A 21,363-nucleotide genomic window follows, 5' to 3' on the forward strand; every position below is an offset into this window, starting at 1 on the left:
AAATCTATGTATATCATTAATATTTATAATACAATGTAATATAATCAATAGATTTTAATTGTACATTTAAAATTTAAAAAATATATTACAGCATCAAATTTATTTAAACTATTTTTTTTTATAATTATAGTCGTTAATGCTTATCAATATTATGTAATTAGTAATGTTTTTTTAATTATCTCATATTAATAAACTTTAGTATATTAAAATTATAAGAACAATGTTTCATGCAAATCAATTCAAATCTATTGTAATACAGAATAAAACTTTAGTTTTAGTTCATATGTTTAGCTTATTCGTAACAGTCGTGAAAATTCAAAGATCATCATCACTCACATTAACCGTTTCATTCAGCTAACAACTAAACAACTTATAAAGTAGTAAAGGTATGTTAGTCAACAATTATATAGATTTATTAATACGATTCCAGAATCATTATTATAACTAGAGAATCATCCCTAAAAGCCAAGGAAGTCATTTTTGGTTTTTAATACAGAATTCAAATGTAGCTCATTGTCATCGAGTAAAAGATTACGAATAAGTCAGATAATATTTTGATTTCAATAATTAATTCATGGACAAATTGGCCACTCTTTATTCCTATAAAGATATTTCATAATTTATTTTTATAAATATTGGTATTTTTTTTATTAGATATACAATAGTTTGAATTCATATTTATCCAAAAAAATAAAAATGAAATGAATTATTCAATAAATGTATAGTAATTAATATAATAGGTACTTTACCGTATATAAGTTGAGCTATGAATTTAATGCACTAAAACCCCTAAAAAATATGCACTCCAAGTGCAAAAAATGCATTTAAAATGCCAAAAATTATAGTATAAAATTTATTTAAAATGGTTTTTAATTTAATTTGTATATTTATATAGATATTTGTATATTATATGCATGAAAATGTATTTATTTATTAAAAAAGTTGATTAAATTAGAATTTTAATTTTGAAGTTGATTGATTCTTTGATAATGCTATTCGCCTGAAACATTTTTAAAAATTTTTTTTTATGTATTTATTTTGTCGGAATTTAATTAAAATTACCAAAAAATGAACTAATAAAGGAAATATATGTCCTAAAAGGTAAAAAAATTACCGGCAAATTAAAAACGTCAAAAAATGTAAAAAAAAATCCAAAATAAAAGTTTCATAAATGGATTTATGTGCTTTATAGATTATATGTTCTTACAAAGCTACGTTTTACAATCATAAAAAAAAGCGTTTTCCTATAAATTTACAGCCCTAAATACAATTATATATCAATACTTACGTATCGTTGAACTGCATCAAATTAAAATTAATCTAAAATTCTAAATATTTATAAAGTTTCATTGCATATAGAATAAATAATACGAACTTATATGTAATACTGAAAAGTTTCAAGACTATGATTAATATATTTTTTTTGATTACCTACAGCAAAATAATTAAAATCGTAAATTTCATTTAACCGTTTTTAATAGAATTCTAATAATTGACCTTTTTTGTAGTGAAATTATAGTATGTCGGATAAACAATCTACAGTTGTGTTGAAGGTTTTATCGCCAGATTTACCTTCATATTATAATTGTATTAAAAAATGTTCTAATTTCCAAAACTGTGGCACTAAAATATGATGGCTTTAATTATTCACAGTCAAAATTTGGTAGTTGGCCGATTCTTTTATTACTTGTATAAATTTATAATATAGTATCTGAATTCTTTAAAGCAAAAATACAATATAATTTTGTTATCATCTGACATTAATATTAATAGGTAAATCGTATTTAAGTTAACAATCGAGATAAACAGCATACATTGAACAGAACATCGAATTAACAATTACGTGTGGATTATTTATGTACTTGTATATTTTTAAAGGTCGGTCTAAAAAAAAAAATCATGTATTTATGACACAGCACTGATATTTTTAATTTTAATAAATAATATAATACATAATATATATCATATCATAACATATAAATCAATACTATATTAATATAATCAACATCTGTAATACTAGAATCAGGTTATAAAATGTCAACCTTTGGTGAAAATGTAAAGTATTTAAGCCTTTAAGTTTAAGTTCTGTAAAAATGTACTAACTTACTTATTTTTTATACTCAAATAGCTATTTTGAAATATTTACACACACACACACACACACACACACACACACACACACACACACACACACATTGATGTACCTATGACGCATTAAAAATAGGTATACATCAATAGTGCAATGGAAAAAATGTAGGTAGATGATAAAATGAATTAAAAAAATGATTATTTGTCTAATTTACATTTTATAAATATTGATGATATGAGTTTAATATTTGTATATCATAGTACTATCAAAAAATCAAATGTACACTAAGTATAAAAATATAATTTAAATTAATTAAAATATCAATAAAGATAAGGTACCACAACACTTTTGATAAGACCGAAAACCCTAATGATAGTGTTTCGAGTTTCACCTACGTATAAGTCATAAGGTCACCAAATGCACTTAAATACCTATTTATCTTATTATATTTTGCAGTGTATGAACAATGAATAATATGTTATATTAATTAATAATTTTTACATGTATTTTGATATCAATCGGCGCAATTGATGCATGTTCTATTGACTATTTCGTAACGTATAATCTCATCTATGACCACAAATCAATGCATATTTTATTAAATTAATTATATTATCGTTATATTGTTGTACAGAAGCTAGTAGCCCTAATTCGATGGCGTCTCGGCAGCGGCTAAACGCGAGACGAGTATCATATTTAAATTTTGGTTAGCATATTATAATATATTGGAGTTTGGAGCACTGAATTTCTTATAGTTCTTATATTATTATAATAATCACTAAAAAGTATGAGTGTGCGAGTTAGATTAAAAAATTGTTTTTATTTGGGACTAGGGTGTGTGTGTGTGTTTGTGGTGGGTAGGGGGAGCGTCAATAAATTTTTTTTTTTGTCTCGCAAATAAAGCACAATGTTGTGCTGGTTATCGGACACCGTTGTCCGCAGCTATAATTTATATGCAATAATCACAATACGTTATGTCATAAACTCATAATATATATTTAATATATACTTGTGAGTCGTGAATGATTGATTCTCAGATCTTGTTTTCCGACGTAATAATAATAGGTATTATGGTAATTTTGACTTTCAATGCATACCTAGTTTATAATACCAATACACGTTTTCTACAATAATCGTTGAAATTAAATCACAATAAGTTATATTATATTCACGCGTATAGCGTTATAAATGTACAATTGTATCTTAATGATACCAAAAACATAAGCCACTCAACATATTATTATATTATACTTTCATTCGGTGTCGTTGTGATGGTTCATAAATTATATTCTCACACTCGTACTCTACAAGCATAATAATATATAAAATACTATTATAAACATTTGTCTTAAACGAGAGTCATCACCATATGAAATAACGAATTCGAATATCATACATCTGCCTCCGAGTTTTACGTCTAATGGTATTCAACAGTCACATACAATGAAAAATCGATATGACGTTTCGACATTCGACACCATCAACATAGTTTTTTTTTTTTTTTTATGACTTTATTTTTTATCAAAACGACCAATTGGTTTTTATCTCAAAATGATTTACAATTCATGTACAATTATCTTAATCAAATAATCGATATAAACATAGGCACATTATACGATATCGTATGTGTACACGTGTGTGGAGTTACATTTTCATTGAAAGGAATGCTGCTCTCAATTTAATATCTAATCAATCTAAATCGTATAAATGGCGTTTGAGCTGTCTATTAACTGAATGGCTACAGACTACAGTCTTGTCTCAGTATTATTCTATTATCCCATGTTTGCTGGTCCCATCTCTTCTGCGATTGTAGACAGTATCATATAATTTCAAGTTTTTAGTGTTGTGCCATTCAAACAGATTTATGGTAATTGTCCGACGTCAGCGTCATTGTAATGATTATTTAATAATGGACTTATTAACACAAATTCATAATTGGATACTTTAAGTTGAAATTGGTTCAATAATGGCTAAAGAAAATAATAATAATAATATGAAAGACAATAATGGTTTTTATAGATAGTTAAGAATGTGGTATGACTATTCTATACACTTGGCGCATTTTTCTTTAATTTTTAATACTTTATGACGGACGTGGCATGTTTCTAATTTATTAAAATATAATATATAATTATTTCAAGTATTTTTCTGAATCTTGTTTTAGTATAATCGTTTAATTCAACACCACTGAGCTAGGGACACATATAGCAGTGTGAATAAATTGGGGTATGCTACAATAATTTTTCCCACAAGCTCTTAGAGTAGTGGGGGAGGGGTTATCAACACCGTAAACATAATATGGTAAATTATAATTTTTTTTTTAAATATGTCTCATTGTATTAATAAAACAGATGGTTATATTATAAAACAATGAAAAAATATTAACAGTTTAAAAATAATTTATTCAAGATTGAGATTTTGATTTGAAAACGGATGTTTGTTGAATAAGTATTTTTTCTAAAGCGATAAATTGCAATAAATAAATAAAAATCCAAAAAACTATAGTTTTTAAAAGATTTGTGTAATAAGTTGTACAAACTGAGAGTGCTTATTTAAAACCATTGGGTGCTTAATACCTTCAAGCCTCTCTCTTTTCAACTATGTACACCTATGCCACTGGGGTGAGTTTAGTTTATCCTAAGTCTGTAATATTTAGTTGTACGTATGTTTTTTTGTAAGAGTGTAGGAAGCGCGGCTAAATTTCTGACGAAAACGTTGGACGGAACGGTAATCCCAGGACTTTTGGTGGGTCGAAAGATGTCGCAAGCGATCGTGGTCGCTACTGCCGCTGTTATTTTGTTGCTGGTCACCGGACAAACGGTACTGATGGTGGTTACCGCCTCCACAGGCCGTCAGCAGGACTTTGACAGCGCCCGTAGCGGCGATAGCGGAATGAAGTTGCTAAACATCGAGCTGATAAAATTGTCTATACTTAACAAACTGGGCATGCAGCAACCACCGGAGTTTGGCGATCAACTACCATTGAAAGTTCACTTTCAAAAGTACAAAAATAACAGTGGAACTGCCACGGCGACGTCTTCGAAATTCCAGCACGGGTCGTACCGCCTAAATTCGACCGGAAACAGCACTATAAACAACTACAACAGCGACGACGACGATGATTATCACGTCCAGACCCAAAAACTCATAGCGTTCGCTCAGCCACGTAAGTAGGTATATAATATCTGAATGGTCTTTATTAGTCTTTAATATTTATTCTCGATTTATTTGATCATCGACTCCCTCTCCTAAATTAGACATTCGATTATTTCGCAATACAACTGATTTTAAAATATACTAATATACAATAATACAATATATTTTAAAATCAACGGCAATATTTACAATTATTTTTTATATGTATATGTTACGGGCGAAGTGGGGTAGTCGGGCATTGTGCAACAATGACCGGACATTGTGCACAGTGCCCATCAGTTTTGGGTAAAATAATCAGTTAGTAATAATTGTTTACTAAGACCGGTCATTCTATAACAATGTTTGGGCAATTTGAATTGCTTGACATTATTTTAGTCAATGTAAAAATGTACTGTATAATGTATGTAGAATTGTTAATACTCATTGCTCAATGATGAGGTAAACTCAACACTTGTTATACAGCTGTATGCTATAGACCAGTGGTCTCCAATCGGTGGGTCGCGTAAGTTTTAAAATTGGGCTGCGATAAGTCCTTTTTTTTAGCAATTTTAAGCGATTTTAGCTTTTTTACAAAGCTTATGTAGATCGCTAGTCCAGTAAGGTTGAAAACCACTGCTATAGACTCCCTCTAAATATTATTATCATTTATCATAGGTACAAAGGTTATAGTAAAGAAATATTTGAAATTATAAATGAAATTCATTTAAATATTGAACACGGAGGGCGTAATCGAATGATATACGATATAAATTGTATATGTAAAAATATTACTAGGAAAACTACAATGTTATATCTAAATTTGTGTATAACATGTCAAAAAGGTTTAGTTGTACGTCCAAACCTCTCCTCAGAAATGAATTTGCGTTGCCTGGTCGATTTGATCGACATATAAGCTCAGCCCGATAAAATTTTTAATTAAAAACCTAACTTTAGCAAAAGCGTTAAATAAAAAAGTGTAAATGAAAAAGCAGCAGGTAAAATGTGTAACTCTAAGTGCCACATGTATTGTTTTTATACATGGTAGCAAACATTACCCTTCACGCATTCAGTCATTGTACACAATGTCCGAGCAATGTGTTTTATTTTCACTTTAACCAGCAAAATTGGGCACTGTGCACAATGCCCGACTACCCCACTTTGCCCGTAACATATATATTGCATTGGTTAGGTAATTACGTGCTGGTCAACTGGTGTCTCTAAATAATATTAGTTAGTGACCTTGAAAGAGATTGAAAATCACACAACTTCGCGTATACCTCCGATTTTATATTGACTCCGCAAACTATATGATACCATATTATAGCGGGTCACAGTTTATCTCGGCTATACCTATCGACTCTGCCAGTGGAGTGGCATTGTGGGGTGAGTGGTTAAGGGTTTATTTCTCTTAACTGTAATATGTATATATATATTTTTTTTTTAAGGTGTCCGATCACATTTAAATTATAATTTACATTTAAAGTCTTACTTTTATAATAATATTAACAACAACAACAGTATTTACGCTTAATAATAATAAAATAAACGCATTATAATTAAATATTATGGTAATAGAGAAATGTAAATAAATAATAATGATTATAAATACTAACAGATCCCACGATGCAGAATTTACAAGGACAGTATCCACTTTACTTTACGTTTTCCGATCAAACTCGTCATTATCGGATCACTAAAGCAATCCTTTGGGTGTACAAGAGACTTTTGGACGTGGTCATCGACAACTCGGTGGTTATCATCGACGTATACAAAATTAATCCCAATAACTTGCAACAGTCATTAGTTTCCAGCATAAAAGTGAGCCACCCATAAACGATAACTTAACTTACCTTAGTAATTTTATTGGTTACAGAAATAAAAGAGACTTTTATATAAATTAATTACGTTTATAACTTATTTGTTTAAAAATTACTCGATAAATTTTAATAACAATTTTAGAAATTGTTCTTACTCGTATTAGAAAAATTTAGAAAGTAACTTTAGTCATGTTCAAATGCTATACTTATCCAATCCACTACATGTTGTATTGCTCATCTCGGTTGAATTAGTTCTCAAAGCGAGATATACCAACGACATTGAACCCTTAAACAGAGATAAACTAAAACCGTTTTATACCAATATATAATAAAAAAATATATTTTATATGTAGTCATTTTTTTCAGGGCGAAGACGGGTTGTACAGCTAGTAAATAATTAATTATTGTATATAATATTTTTGTATTGTTATTTAATATTTATAATTATTTATAATATTGACCTATTATTTTGTTTGACTTAGAATTTTTTTCGTATGTTTGCAGCGGGTACTCAATACCAATGAGCCTGGTTGGGTACCCATTGAGTTACAGAGAAACATGTCAAATTGGTTTAAGACAATGGATGGAGCCAAGAACTTGACATTAGTGGTACATGCATATTACCTTAACAAGAATACCACGCATAATCAGATGCCATACATAACGGATGCCAATAAAAGAGATGAAAATATGACCGAGGTAAGTACAGTATAAAGCAATCTTATAAGAAACTTATTACTAAATACCGGATTTTTGTGCAGCTAACTTCTAAACAACATGCAATTAAAATGCCGAAATGTATAAAATCGGGCAAAAATGACATTTTTATTAGGAATTATGTAAAAAAAATTTCATTATAAATAGTACTTCAAATTTTATTTTATTGCTATTTTTTTTTATAACATTACTTTTTATTAGTTGACATTAACTATTAAGTTTTATATATAAAAAAAATTAATTTAAATAAAATAATAATAGACTGATTTACAATATTTGATTAAAATTTATTATCACATGAATTTCCAAGTTTTTTTCTATAAAATTATATCTTTTAAAAATTGTCACCTAATATGTGTTTTAATTGTGAAAACATGAGTTAAATACGGCTGCCGTGGATTGACTGTAGTACTATATGTGTAGGTACCTATATCATGTGTAATTAACCATTGTAGTAGTATCGTCATTACATTAAATCGTTTTACATCGATATATATATATATATATATAATTATATTATATTAGATATAAAAGTCCAGTACTTCGTATAACAGCGTATAATATTGCAATGAAAAAGTGGATAGATGTTATAATAGATTATGGATCAAAACTATTTGTACAAAAGTACTATTTAGTATTTAGTGTACATTTTTATAAAAAATAACCTGAAGCGTGTGATTTTGTGCAAAATAAAACTTTCTTTAAATTAATACATATAATGTAACAAATTATATAACAAAATTTATATTTGATTAAAGTTTATCTTTATTTTGAAACCACTCGGCATAAAGTAAATCTGGATCGTATTCGTTCTTCGTAAAAGTCGAGTCCCGGCTCCACTTATCTTCAGAAAATGCCGCCTATAATACAGCATATAATTAAATAATATTATACAAATCTCTTGATTTGGATTTGTAGCTTGCTTCTATAAGATTTAGAACACAGCTATAAAAAGATGCGATTGCACGGAATTCCGGTCTCTACTTATTACCATTATTAAAATACAAACTAATATATTATACTTACTACCATGGTCACATATTATAATTTAATCGTTAATAAAGAATATTATTTTATGTCGTAAACATATTATATACTCTATACTGTATTATAATGTATTATTACTGTATACGCTAAACACATGTAAATATCATATAGTTTGATTAAAAGAATTATATAATAAATGAATAATTATCGTACATCACTACGATGTTAGAAGTTCGATATAGTATATAAGAACTACGCAGCTCAAATATAATTCAGAAAACGGTAGTGTTATTATGCAATATTAATATTATTTTAAGTTAGAGGTTATATCCGTCGAAAGAATACTGTAGACTTTTTTTAACATTTAAATCATAATACGATGAACTTGGATGTTATTGTAACATCGCCGCATTTTATTGATTATATAGTGTATTAGAAAACTGTTAACCGAGCATAAGTCGATACACTTTGCATTCGACTTCGCGTAACATAATAATATACCTTAGAACGGCGTATTACCATCGATTGTATAATTTTGTCTTTTAAATACATACGAATTATATGAATTGCGAAAAATATAACCTGATATTACATATTTACATGCCTATCGTCTTACCTGCGCCTCCTGCAGTTTCTAATTAACTACGTATATTTGATATGTAGATATTACTTTATACAAAGATTAATACAAGTTACTCGATTAGAATTGGTTACAACTTACAAGTTATAAAATTTATTATATCTAGTGACTTAAGTCGTATCCAACTTCGAACAATTTATAATAAAATTGTCCATAAATATTAAATACACAATTTTTATGTCAGGGGTCAATTTGACGCAGTCTCCCCTTAACTTTGTAATATCACAACTTAACCGAACCAAATCTTTATTTTACAATTTTATTTAGACAATTCATAAATTATATAGTGAAAATATTGTGATAAGTGAGTACAGAGTAACTCAATAATATCGGACGTATGGTTTTTTAAAAACTAAAGTATCTAATTAAAGAATGAAAGACACTATTATAGTACTTATTGATAAAACACAGTATTATTATATCATTCTTCACCACCGTCATCACTGCTATTGATATAATCACCGCAATAATAAATATTGACACCTTTGTACTTGTATTATCGTACAATATTGCTCCCCACTTGTAACACTATATACTCCCATCGCTTAGCCCGCAATGCCATTACTCGTCTTTATAATGCGAGTAATAATAATAGTCTAGTATTGTTTAATTCGATCGATTAACCGTGGTCATGCGTTCTGTAGATCCCGTACTTGGAGGTGCACACCCACCGTGGATATCGTAACAGACGAGAAGCATTGGACATTGAATCACCGACGTGCGACAATAGGACCAAAGCGCAACCCCGGTCCCGGTGCTGCAGGTACCCGGTGCTGATTAAGTTTCGAGATTTTGGTTGGGACTGGATCCTCATGCCCAGGTCATTCACATATTACTACTGCTTAAGAGATGCGAACACAGCAGAGTGCAGTTTATTGCAAGGATTACAGAACTCCACCATAGGTCAGTGTTGCGTGCCACGTAAGACGTCAAATATTACCTTACTGTACGTGGACAGCTCAGGTTTAATAAACTCGACGGTGATACCCGACATAATAACGGACGTGTGTGGATAAGAAGGCTTAAACTCCAAAGGTGTGCGTTCACTGTTGTAACGGTTTTTATACACATAGACTAATAAGAGTATATAAACCTAAGTATAATAAATACGATTGATCACGTTTGTTTGGATAAACACACGTAGTACATCATCATTACTTTAAAATTATAGAAAGTGTCCTTACTGTACCTTAAAATATGTTGTCATATTGTAAAAATACACAAAATTTGCCCAATGCTGTATAATTTATAATTTATATAGTATATATACAGAACAATATTACTATGTATGTGATGTATGTATACAATAACTGAACCGTCTAAGACATACATTTTTTTTACGATTTACACATTAAATATTTATTTTATTCACGGGCATAAAATGAGTTATGATGTTTAACGTGTGTTAGGGACAACATATCAGCTAATTTAATCGATTTTAGTGCGTTGTTCTCGGTTTGTCATTTTATACTTTGAGCAAAACGATCAAAACATTCGTGTAGCAGATGCGGAAAGTTATCAATTAATTAAAATGTCCTATATACTTTGATAGTTTTCCATATTAATTTTAACCTTTATCTTTGTAAGTATTAATATGATGTTCTGAATAATGTTTCAATGTATTTTTTTTTTGTTTCTAACCTTTAAGATTCTTACTAAATCTTATTATGGGTGATGGATACTCATTTGCAAACACAATTGTAAATGATGCAGATATACTATGTCATATGTATACAGCTCTACGAAGTAGCGCATATTAAAATTATTGTCTTAGTGGTTTCAAACATAAATCAAATAAATATTACCGTTTAAGATAAATCGACGAGCATGAATAATAATTGTATAAAAAAAAAATGAATGAAGTACATACCATAACTAAACATTGCAATACAACTTTAATAAAAAATATTATTTATAAATTAGAAAATATGTTAAGATTTCATTACCTATATAATATAAAAATGAGTAAAAGAGGAACCAAGTTGAGATAAATAATTTCAAAATAACATAATATAAGGCTTTTGACTAAAATAAGGTTAGGCGTCTGCATAAAAACCAGTAATGACAAGTCCGTATATTGTACACATAGGTAAATTATTACTTATTGAATGATTAAGTAAACAGAAATATTCAAATATTTATGTACTTATAGAATCGTTGATAGTGAAAAATAATGCAAGTCGGGTTGATGTCTAAAACTTTTTGTAATGTGTACAATTATATAATAATATATCAGAGGAAAAGCCTTCATCAGCAATAATAAATGCAAATTCTTATGTAAAAAAGTGTTGACCAAATAAAAAATATTTCATTCATAAAATCATAAATAATGTTTGTATATATTGCAACAACGAAATAGAAATATAATCTTCTGAGTGCACTCAAACTGACAAACAGCGCACATTAGTTGACATTTAATATTTATATTAATGATGACCTTACTAAAGATCAACATAAAATAAGCATTTCATAATAATTAACAAATATAATACGTATAATATAGTTAAATTTATTTACATCAGATCCATTGGAAATTGGCGTGGCAAATATAATATATAGCCGTGCGAAATTAAATTAACCAATATTGTAATATTACTCTGTTAAAAGCTTACAATATACATATGCTTCGTTAGAAGGGCTTCCAGGTAGTGTCGAAATTTCAATTTTGAATAGAATGAAGAAAAATGTTCAACAGCCTATAACCCCATATAATATATAATTGAAGAAAACCAAGATGCAAAGTATCATAAATACAAATCATGAATACGATTTGTATTTTATACCTAATTGATACAGTCATAAGATTACAGTAAGTATCAAGTACTTTGTATTGCGATACATTTTTAGCCCTGTATCGATATTATTTAGTTTATACATGCGTACATTTTGTTTTTATATAGTTGTTATATTATTGATATGTTACGTATAAACCGGCCCACTGGATTAGTATTATACATTTATATTTGGAAAATATTCATTATCATAAATTGTTTACGTTTATAAGTTTTTGATTTATGAACATCGAGTGGTAATTTACTATGTGTTACTATGGCCTTTGAATCGAACGAATCACGCTGTTTGTGTCCGGTTTGTGTCCGGTTTGGCGGCTGATACTATATTTATTCGTTTGAGCGAAGGCGGTACACTGAAATACTTGTAATGTACTTTGAACTTGTGACTACTACAAACCGCATAATACCGACTGCCTATCTATAAATAATAAATATGTTTAAAAAATAATTATTAGTTGTAAGTTACTCGCAGAATAAAAATCTGTAATAAAAATAACTTTTAATAAGACTATTATAACTATATAGAATGTTGTCTATATTAGCTACATGAAATGAAAGCTACTAAAGAAGAAGCGATAATAATATTATGCTTAAGAAACTGAATACCTAATAAAAATTAAACACGCAGTATTTTAAAGGAGGAAGAAAATAATGTTATGATGTTCAAAAAAAAAAATAAATAAAAGTACTTGTGCTTGTAGTTGTTTGATTTACAAATTACCATCGCCAAAATTATAGCTGATGCATTGAATTAGAATGTGACGCATAATCTTCATTTAGATAGATTAAAATTAATGATTTATTGATTTATAAACAATAAATTTAAAAATGTAATTGATACAGTTATTATTTATTAGTTATACGTAATATATACTTTTGATATACTGGTATATATTTTATTAAATGTAAAATTGTAATATTCTAATTCAAGAATGCTTGATTTTGGCTTTTCGATGTACCACATTTTTTTAATGTATTTTGCCATTATGTTTATTAAATTCTGTAAATATTGCTTTACTTATGGTATATGGTCCATTATCAATAATAATAATAATAAGAAGAAATAAATATTTGATTAAAAACTTGTTACAATTTACTGAAAATATTGTATTCTATAATTATTTAATTTAGCGGTTCCCTAACATTTTTGGTTCATGCATTCTCAAAAATAAAATAAATTAATCACATCTCTATTGAATAAATGAAACGCAAATTGTTATTAATGTATTGTATTATATTAGTATTTATAGTGTATTATATGTAATATATCAATATTATTATCACGCCTCCCCCATTATTTATTAAGTGCTTGTGCCTCCTAAAGCAGTCGCACCACACAGTTTAGGAATCGATGATCTAATCAATTTATTATCATCTATAACAATCAAATTAATTTATTTTAAATCGATAAGGACTATATTATACTAAATAGTTAATATTAACTTATAAACTATTTAGTAGGAATATAATATACAATTAGTTGTATGATTAGTTATTTTCTGTAGTGATTTTTTTTTAATTCATTCGAAATATAATTTGTTTTCTTTAATATAGTGTAATCAAAATACGAATAAAATACAAATATACGTAAAACCTATAAATATCAAATTAAATTATTTATATCAGGTGCATAAATTAAATTTTTCTTGGTTCTTGGAACGTTTATTTCATTTACAGGTAGTATGTAGCTCGTATTTCATATAAATGTTTATTGCACGCAAGTTGGGGGGCTTAACGGCCAATAATTTTTTTATAATTTAAAAAAAGAATACATTTATAAATATTGAAAAATATAAAATGATACATTATTGAAAATAAATAATAAATTATTTTAACGGTGGAAAAATCATTTTGATTTAACCTCAGTCTAGGCAAGTAGTATAGGCAACTTTTTAAGCACAGCCAGAGGTAGAGGTTACCGAGTCCCCCCCCCTTTAACCCCTTGTTATCACTGTTTTATTTGACCATCACTAATTTATATTTGTAATCTATTTCTTAATTCGTATGTGTAGTTTCTTAATTACGATCTTGTTATTCAGAGTTCACCTTTCTCACAATAATGACATCGTTCAGTCAATAGAAAACAATTAAGTATAAGGTAAGACAGGTACGTATTTTGTATTGATATTAACTCAAAAGTCAAAACCATGATAATTATTTATAGAATTATCCTTGAAAATGGAGTGGCCTCCAATAATATATAAGTATTATATAATTTAAATATAGAACAATATAAACATTTAAATATTTAATCAAGTTAACTGTTCAACTAAAATACAAAGTCTCAAACGAATATTTAAAATATAAAACATTCAATCCATCAAACACTGAAACAATTCATTTAAAAATTGAATTCAAAACACTGTTGCATCAAAAGTCGATCAAAATTTACCTAAAATTTCCTATCTTTGAAAAGAATAAGTTGCAATTATTTATTTTTAAAATTTTTAGTAATACGTAATGACAAAACTAAATTTTCATAATTTTTGAAATTAACGAACCATAATGTATATTTCCGTGTGCAACGTAGACTTTGGGAGAATTAAAAAGATATAAATTTTTTCAACACGATACCTAAACATAAAACTCAGGAGAAACAAAAACAACATTATAAGAAAATGTGAATTTAATGCAAAACCAGTTGTTGACAAAATTGAATATAATATATTATATATATGCCATATCTGTGAAAATGTATAAGGTTATAGTTAAAAAATTCGTATGATAAACCTTTCCTTGTAAGATGACGTACAATTTCAACGATTAGTTTATCAGCTATTTATTTTCCCAATGAATGTATAAATCAAAATATTACATTTAAGACGTATTAAATAACACGTTTTATTATAATGGTAATACTACAAATCCCGAGACGGTACGGTATAACGATAACAATGAATGTACGATTATGCATGTGTTTAATTTTCAGAACGTTTAACTGTAGACCAAAGGATAACTTTACTTTATAGAGAAAACCTTTGATGCGTCGGAAGATGACCAATGTGACGACCGTCGTCATCGCCGTCCCTCTGTTGTTGGTCGCCGCGCAAATGGCGCTGACTGACATTAGTGACATTGGTGACGGCGGTGTTGGTGGTGGTGATGGTAGCGGAAGTTTCGGAAAATCTCGGCAGCGGAATATGCCGGCCACTGACAGGTATGCCAATTTCTCGGACCATGATGAATTTAAGTGACAACAAATCGAGATGATCAAAGCGTCGATACTGAAAAAGCTGGACGTGCAGCAGCCACCGGCTTTCAGGTTACCGCCTCGGATACCTACCGATCTGCGGCCAATTCAAGATTTAATGTGCAAGTACAACGACCCCTCAGTGGCACTGACATGCATAGGGACAACACGGCCATCGACGGCGATGGCTGTCACGTCAAGACACATCATATCATAACGTTCGCTCAGCCGCGTAAGTTCAACTATAAACAATCCATATAATATGGTTTTCGTATTTTCCAAAGCAACAACGCCCAAATCATTTAGACATCCAATTAAACCATTTTTTTTTTTTTTACTTGTATATATTGCGTACAGGAGGTTGTCAATAGGTCAAATCATGCGCTGGGCAGCTGTGGTGACACTAAATAATTAGTTTTTGTGGCGACATACTATGGAGAGAGGGGAGGCAACGATGCCTTATTGGGTGATAAATCATCGACCGTTGAATCTAAAATCCACACACTTATGATGATGAACGATAAATAAAACTTTTTTATAAGGTCAAATAGTACACTTGTTTAAGATTTTTGTATCTAAAAACAAGAAAATAGAATTACTTAAAAATCTACGAGTATGCATATTTAAATGTAAAATATTTTATTTATTTACTTATTTAAATACAAAAATATCTAAAAGAAAAATCAATACCATATAGATACTTTAAATTTTTATATCATAATTCTCAATACAAGATAAAATTGTCAAAGTAGTGTCGTACACAGATTCAATGATGCAGAAACGCCAGAAGCTACACAACCGAAATCTACTCTATTTTACGATCCCCGAGCAGAAGGGTCAAAATCCGATCACCAAAGCGATCTTGTGGCTGTTCGTTTCCAGTATAAAGGTGAGGCGCGCGACGTGATGGGTCTAACTTTACCGAGTTAAGAGTCGGTCACAATCGATTCTCGCAGACTATTACAACATGATATCATATAATGTTAAATAATCTATGAACTCGATTATATATATATTATAAGCCATCAATAGTTTTTCTCGGTGCAAATATAATTGTATGTTACTCGTTGTCGCAGTTCTGCGTGTTTAAACTCGTATTTGTCATTTTCACGTATTCGCAGCACGCGATGAACACCGTCGAATCGACCTGGGTGCCCATTCAGCTACAGAGACGCATTTCGTCCAACTGCCTCAAGGCTACTGATGGGGCTAAAAACCTGACGCTAATGGTGGATGTATACTATCTGAACAAAAACACCACACTCTTCGGGACATCCTTCGTAACGGACACCACAGAAAGGCGAAACATGACCGTGGTATGTTGAAATGTATACTCACCAGTCACCACAACACGTTATTTCATTGTATTATTGAATTGTATTATATGTTTTAAACATATAATATTATATGATTACAATGATTTATCTTTGAATCCACATTTAATGGATCCATTACAGCACTGACCTATTCAATGTCGACGACTAGGTACATTTGTAATACCTACTATATAGCAGACCGACTTCCTTCGTTCCTCGATTTTTTAATATAAATATTTAAAAGTGTAGTATCCCCTATGATCCCTGTCGTGGTTATAGTTATAATAAATATAAAAAATATTGTGTATTTATTATTTGCGAAAGATTATATAGTGCTTATGCTATTTGTATTATCCACCTTCGCCTGGGAAAAACTAAACAATTATAATTTCGGTTTGAGTGTACTTCACTTTATGAACGAATCCGAGACAGAGATTCCACCGTCTCCACTACGAGTTTTATCCTTGAATGCTTTAGGAAATTGTTTTGTGCTATTTCCATCTTTCAAGTGTATACTGAATTTAAATTATGTTGTTCACAAGGCCACATGGTCCATGAACCATATTCTTAATAATTATTAATTATACATCAAATAATACTGAATATACTTCTCGGTTTGGCATTTCTGCACCGAGAGTAAGGTAAATATCATTCGGTCGTAGTCTAGTTTTGATAAAAATTAAAAGATTAGGTATCTGTAAAGTATAAAATATATTATATTCCGGTTACTTAGCGACTCAGCCCTTTTGTTCGTCAATTGTGTGTTCGTATCGCTCACTTTTTTTTTTTTTTGTATGCACCATCGTTATAATATTTAATGCCGTTATAATACACCATCACTATCACTCATCACTCATTACCACCTGCAGCGCTATACATACATAATACATGTATGTATAGATACTATTTATAGAAATGTGGCATGCTAATGCAAATAATGAACTGACATTAAATTAACTGAACACACGATCGTTAAGTTTGAAGTTGATAGTCAACAAGTTATAACTTTAACTCACTGAGTTAAAATGTGAAAAAATAATAACTTCACCCATTAGCATGCACAAACTGACACACACACGGTTGTACAGGGCACATAAAATATAAACTGAAAAACACACGTACTCATTGAGGTATCTTTAATCGGTTTAGATACCATACTTGGAGTTACAAATTCGGGAGGACCAACAATCCCGGGCTAGGCGGTCCACGTTTGGAAAATACTGGCTGAACTGCAATGAAACGTTCGCGGTGACCCAATGCGGCCGGTAACCTCTGATAGTCGACTTTGAGGAGTTGGGCTGGGACTGGATTATCGTGCTCAAAAAGTTCAAAGCCAATTACTGTATGAGCGAGTGTTCATTGGAGTTATCGAAATATAACAATCACACGCAACTCTCCCAGCTCACCAACAAGTCGGTTGCGCACGCCGATCCATGCTGCGCCCCAGATAAGGTGTCCGACAAACTCGTATTGTACCACGACGAGGACTTCAACAATATTGTTAAATATTTACCCAACATGGTGGTAAACAGTTACAACTGCAATTAATAGTAGTTAGTCGACAGCACACACGCAAAAAAGCACGTAATCAGGATTTTTTCATTTTTTTGGGAAGAAGGGCTTTCCCTTTAGGTCATGAAAAAATGATATGCTAGTCACACTTTATTTCGTACATTCACATTTATATTTTGCAAACGACATTCTAATTTATCAAATAACATTGAAATTCATTTTTATTTTTTTAAGAAACTTGAACGATTTGTTTGTCGTTCAAAATATAATAAAATAAAATTTCTTTTTAATATTACTATTTTATTGTGTCGACATCGAAAGTATACGCCATTTTATTCTTAGTATGGACAAATTCATAATATTATTGTAAATATTTAAGATATTTTGTAATGTTAATTGTTAATAGGAAGAATTTTAAAATTACATTGTATGTCGAGTTCAACGTGGACGTCGATGTATTAATAAAAATATGAATAATTAAATATTAAAAGACAATAGTAAATAAATTAGAGCTAAATTACGTATTTTTATTTAATTACTCTATATCTCCAAGTACATTAAATCCTCATGTAACGTAGAATAGGGACAAATAATCGGCTAACCTAATTTATTTTTGTGAAATTATAAGTTTTTTATTTTTGTTTATTTTTATTTAATTTATTTTTTGCGTACACAATAATGCATTCAATGAAATAGTTTAAAACATGCTTGACGCTTATAATAGACAGGGGAAAATTATAAGTAAAATTATTTATGTATGGGATATGAATAGATCACGCTGTAGTTTTAAATACTATTTTTGTATGTATTAATACAGCATCCTGAATAATTTTGAAACTATGTATTCCTTTATTTTCTTTACGATTTGTATTGTATTCTATTATGCCCTCAAGGTTCTACCGCGTTTCTAGTGTTCCTTCTACGGCAAAATGATCCATATATACAAAGTTATTTAATAGAGCATTTTTAAAAATAAATATTATATTTTTTTTTTACACGAATCAAAACTGAATATAGTAGATCAATAATCCAAGGTCGAAATTGTATGGAAACAAAAACAAAACAAACGTATACGTTTGCTAAAATATTATTTTTGTTTGAAAACAAACTGAGTATAGATAAAACTTAGATACTATGTTGTATTAAATAATATGGTTATACTTACTTTTTTTTTTTTAATCATTACGGTAAAAACAAATATGACGATTGAATATTAAATAACTAGGTAATTAATTTATAATATAGTCTTACACACATTTTTATTTATAGATAATACTATTCAATAATTCCTTATATTTTTGTATCGCTTATTGTTTATATTTTATAATTCTATATACGTGAACTGCAGACTATATGCCTCGGTGATTTATGTTACGACCAAATATATGAATAAAATTAGACAGTTATTAATCATTATAAATTTATAAACTATAGTATACATTATCATTAAAATGCCGTAATCAAAAATTCGAATACCTGATCACTTAACGGAAATACTAAGTACAGATCCATCCAATAACACCAAGCTCAGCTAATTTTTATCAGTTACACATTTCATAAAGCTTGTATAACGAACACCGACAAATCATCACTCTTCAATAATATATCTATACTTGTATAATGTATACACTATTCACCCTTTTTTCTATGTTTGTATTTGTTTAGTTCAATTCATTAAAAAATAATTTTATTCTCCATTATTAACAAAACTATAAATATATGTATCTTAATATTTACACTATATAATGCACTGCTATGTCCAATGTACACAGCAATCCTTAAAAAAAAAATGATGATAAACAAAACTTAATTTATGATATATTGATATTGTTATCATAATTATTTATTTTAATATTGGTAAAATTACTTTATATAAAACATAATAGAATAATATACCTATAAGTTTGAATTCTCCAGTAATACATTTATTAACTGTAACAACATTTTTTTTATTAATTACCTAATTTTTTCAACATACTAAATGTTTTCATAAAATAAATAAAATAATTGAAATCGTTATTTTTTGTTTAAATATCTTATTTCATCCAAATTTGAACTTTAAATACCTATAAAATCTATGAATAAATATACTTTTGAAATTTTTAGGCTTCAGTCTAAAACTAAAAAAACATCTAAAAAATCTTCGCAATTCTAGCGAATTTTGTTAAAGATAATGTCATTTATTACATCGTTGTTATGTACGTGTTGGAATTTAAATTAAATGATAAATCATTCCAATATTATTGCCTATCAGTACATATTTGATATTTCTAAGGACATTTTATTAAATATTTATATTCCTATTTTTAATTTAATTTTTTACTAATAGTTATACCTATTTTAGTTAGTTGAACATTTGTTTTAGATAAAATGCTTAAAATTAATCTAAATATTTTTTAAATTTCTAACCTGCTGAATTTCAAAAAAAATATTAACTTAAAAACCTTATGAATAAAATATTGTGAATAGATATTTTTGATATTATATATAATTGATATATGAACAGCTTAAGAGAAACCTTCAATTTTTTAAAAAAGTCAAAAATACCTATAAGGTTACAAATATTACAAAACAAACCAAAATATTTTGAAAATTATAGCACGCCTTGTAGGTAAATGCAAATATGAATATATGTTCAGTAAAAATATTATTCACTTTATAGTTATTATTTATTTATTTTTTTTTTTTTTAATGAAGTCGATGTTATCGAAAACTTATTTTTTTAATCGATTTCTTTTAACAGCCGCTCCTAAGTTCTAATTATATCTAATTTTCTACTAGAAACCACTATTCAATTTTAAAAACAAAGCATTCTTACTGCTTGAAAACACAGAAATTCATAACTCTGTTCAGAATCTAATGACTACGAAAAAATTATTTCTAAAAAATTAATACTACCTATTATTAATACCGCTCAATATAGTTCATATAGTTATAATAATAATATTTTGTTATAAGTATAAGTGTATAACTTATATAACATAATAATAATCTAGTAAACTGCTTAAATTCGTATGTACTTATACATTTAATATCTCTAGTTAAAATGTATTAAATTATTATGTTATTATACAACTATTTTACATGACTATGATAAATAAAAAAATATGTAAATCGTCAAAGAAGTTAATTGAACTTTTTGTAATAAATGGTTTTTAAATCGTTGAA

General features: G+C 28.6%; 2 protein-coding genes across 3 annotated transcripts; both read left to right on the plus strand.

The window, feature by feature from the left end:
- Positions 1-289: 289 nt before the first annotated feature.
- Positions 290-11,003, plus strand: LOC113553813 (growth/differentiation factor 8-like). 2 transcript variants are annotated; one of them, XM_026957355.1, is made up of 5 exons: positions 290-386; positions 4,769-5,255; positions 6,840-7,042; positions 7,546-7,740; positions 10,030-11,003. In XM_026957355.1, the coding sequence occupies exons 2-5, from the start codon at positions 4,847-4,849 to the stop codon at positions 10,399-10,401; spliced, it is 1,179 nt and encodes a 392-aa protein (XP_026813156.1). In that variant the 5' UTR covers positions 290-386; positions 4,769-4,846; the 3' UTR covers positions 10,402-11,003. The 2 variants fall into 2 exon arrangements, with proteins under 2 accessions (XP_026813156.1, XP_026813157.1); XM_026957356.1 differs by having other exon boundaries at positions 292-386; positions 4,776-5,255.
- Positions 11,004-16,035: 5,032 nt separating this feature from the next.
- Positions 16,036-18,436, plus strand: LOC113554536. Its single transcript, XM_026958422.1, has 3 exons — positions 16,036-16,256; positions 16,489-16,683; positions 17,833-18,436. Exons 1-3 carry the CDS (start codon positions 16,137-16,139, stop codon positions 17,950-17,952), a joined length of 435 nt encoding a protein of 144 aa, XP_026814223.1. The 5' UTR covers positions 16,036-16,136; the 3' UTR covers positions 17,953-18,436.
- The last annotated feature ends 2,927 nt before the right edge of the window (positions 18,437-21,363 follow it).

The sequence above is a fragment of the Rhopalosiphum maidis genome, chromosome 2 (genome assembly GCF_003676215.2).
Source record: "Rhopalosiphum maidis isolate BTI-1 chromosome 2, ASM367621v3, whole genome shotgun sequence".
Classification (NCBI taxonomy): domain Eukaryota; kingdom Metazoa; phylum Arthropoda; class Insecta; order Hemiptera; family Aphididae; genus Rhopalosiphum; species Rhopalosiphum maidis.

Bases quoted from the DNA above. Each gene is read 5' to 3' on its own strand.
- LOC113553813 (XM_026957355.1), top strand. From the start codon at position 4,847: ATGTCGCAAGCGATCGTGGTCGCTACTGCCGCTGTTATTTTGTTGCTG. The intron at 5,256-6,839 runs GTAAGTAGGTAT...AAATACTAACAG, and splicing joins CATAGCGTTCGCTCAGCCAC to ATCCCACGATGCAGAATTTA. The intron at 7,741-10,029 runs GTAAGTACAGTA...TGCGTTCTGTAG, and splicing joins GAGATGAAAATATGACCGAG to ATCCCGTACTTGGAGGTGCA.
- LOC113554536 (XM_026958422.1), top strand. From the start codon at position 16,137: ATGATGCAGAAACGCCAGAAGCTACACAACCGAAATCTACTCTATTTT. The intron at 16,257-16,488 runs GTGAGGCGCGCG...ACGTATTCGCAG, and splicing joins TGTTCGTTTCCAGTATAAAG to CACGCGATGAACACCGTCGA. The intron at 16,684-17,832 runs GTATGTTGAAAT...TAATCGGTTTAG, and splicing joins AAAGGCGAAACATGACCGTG to ATACCATACTTGGAGTTACA.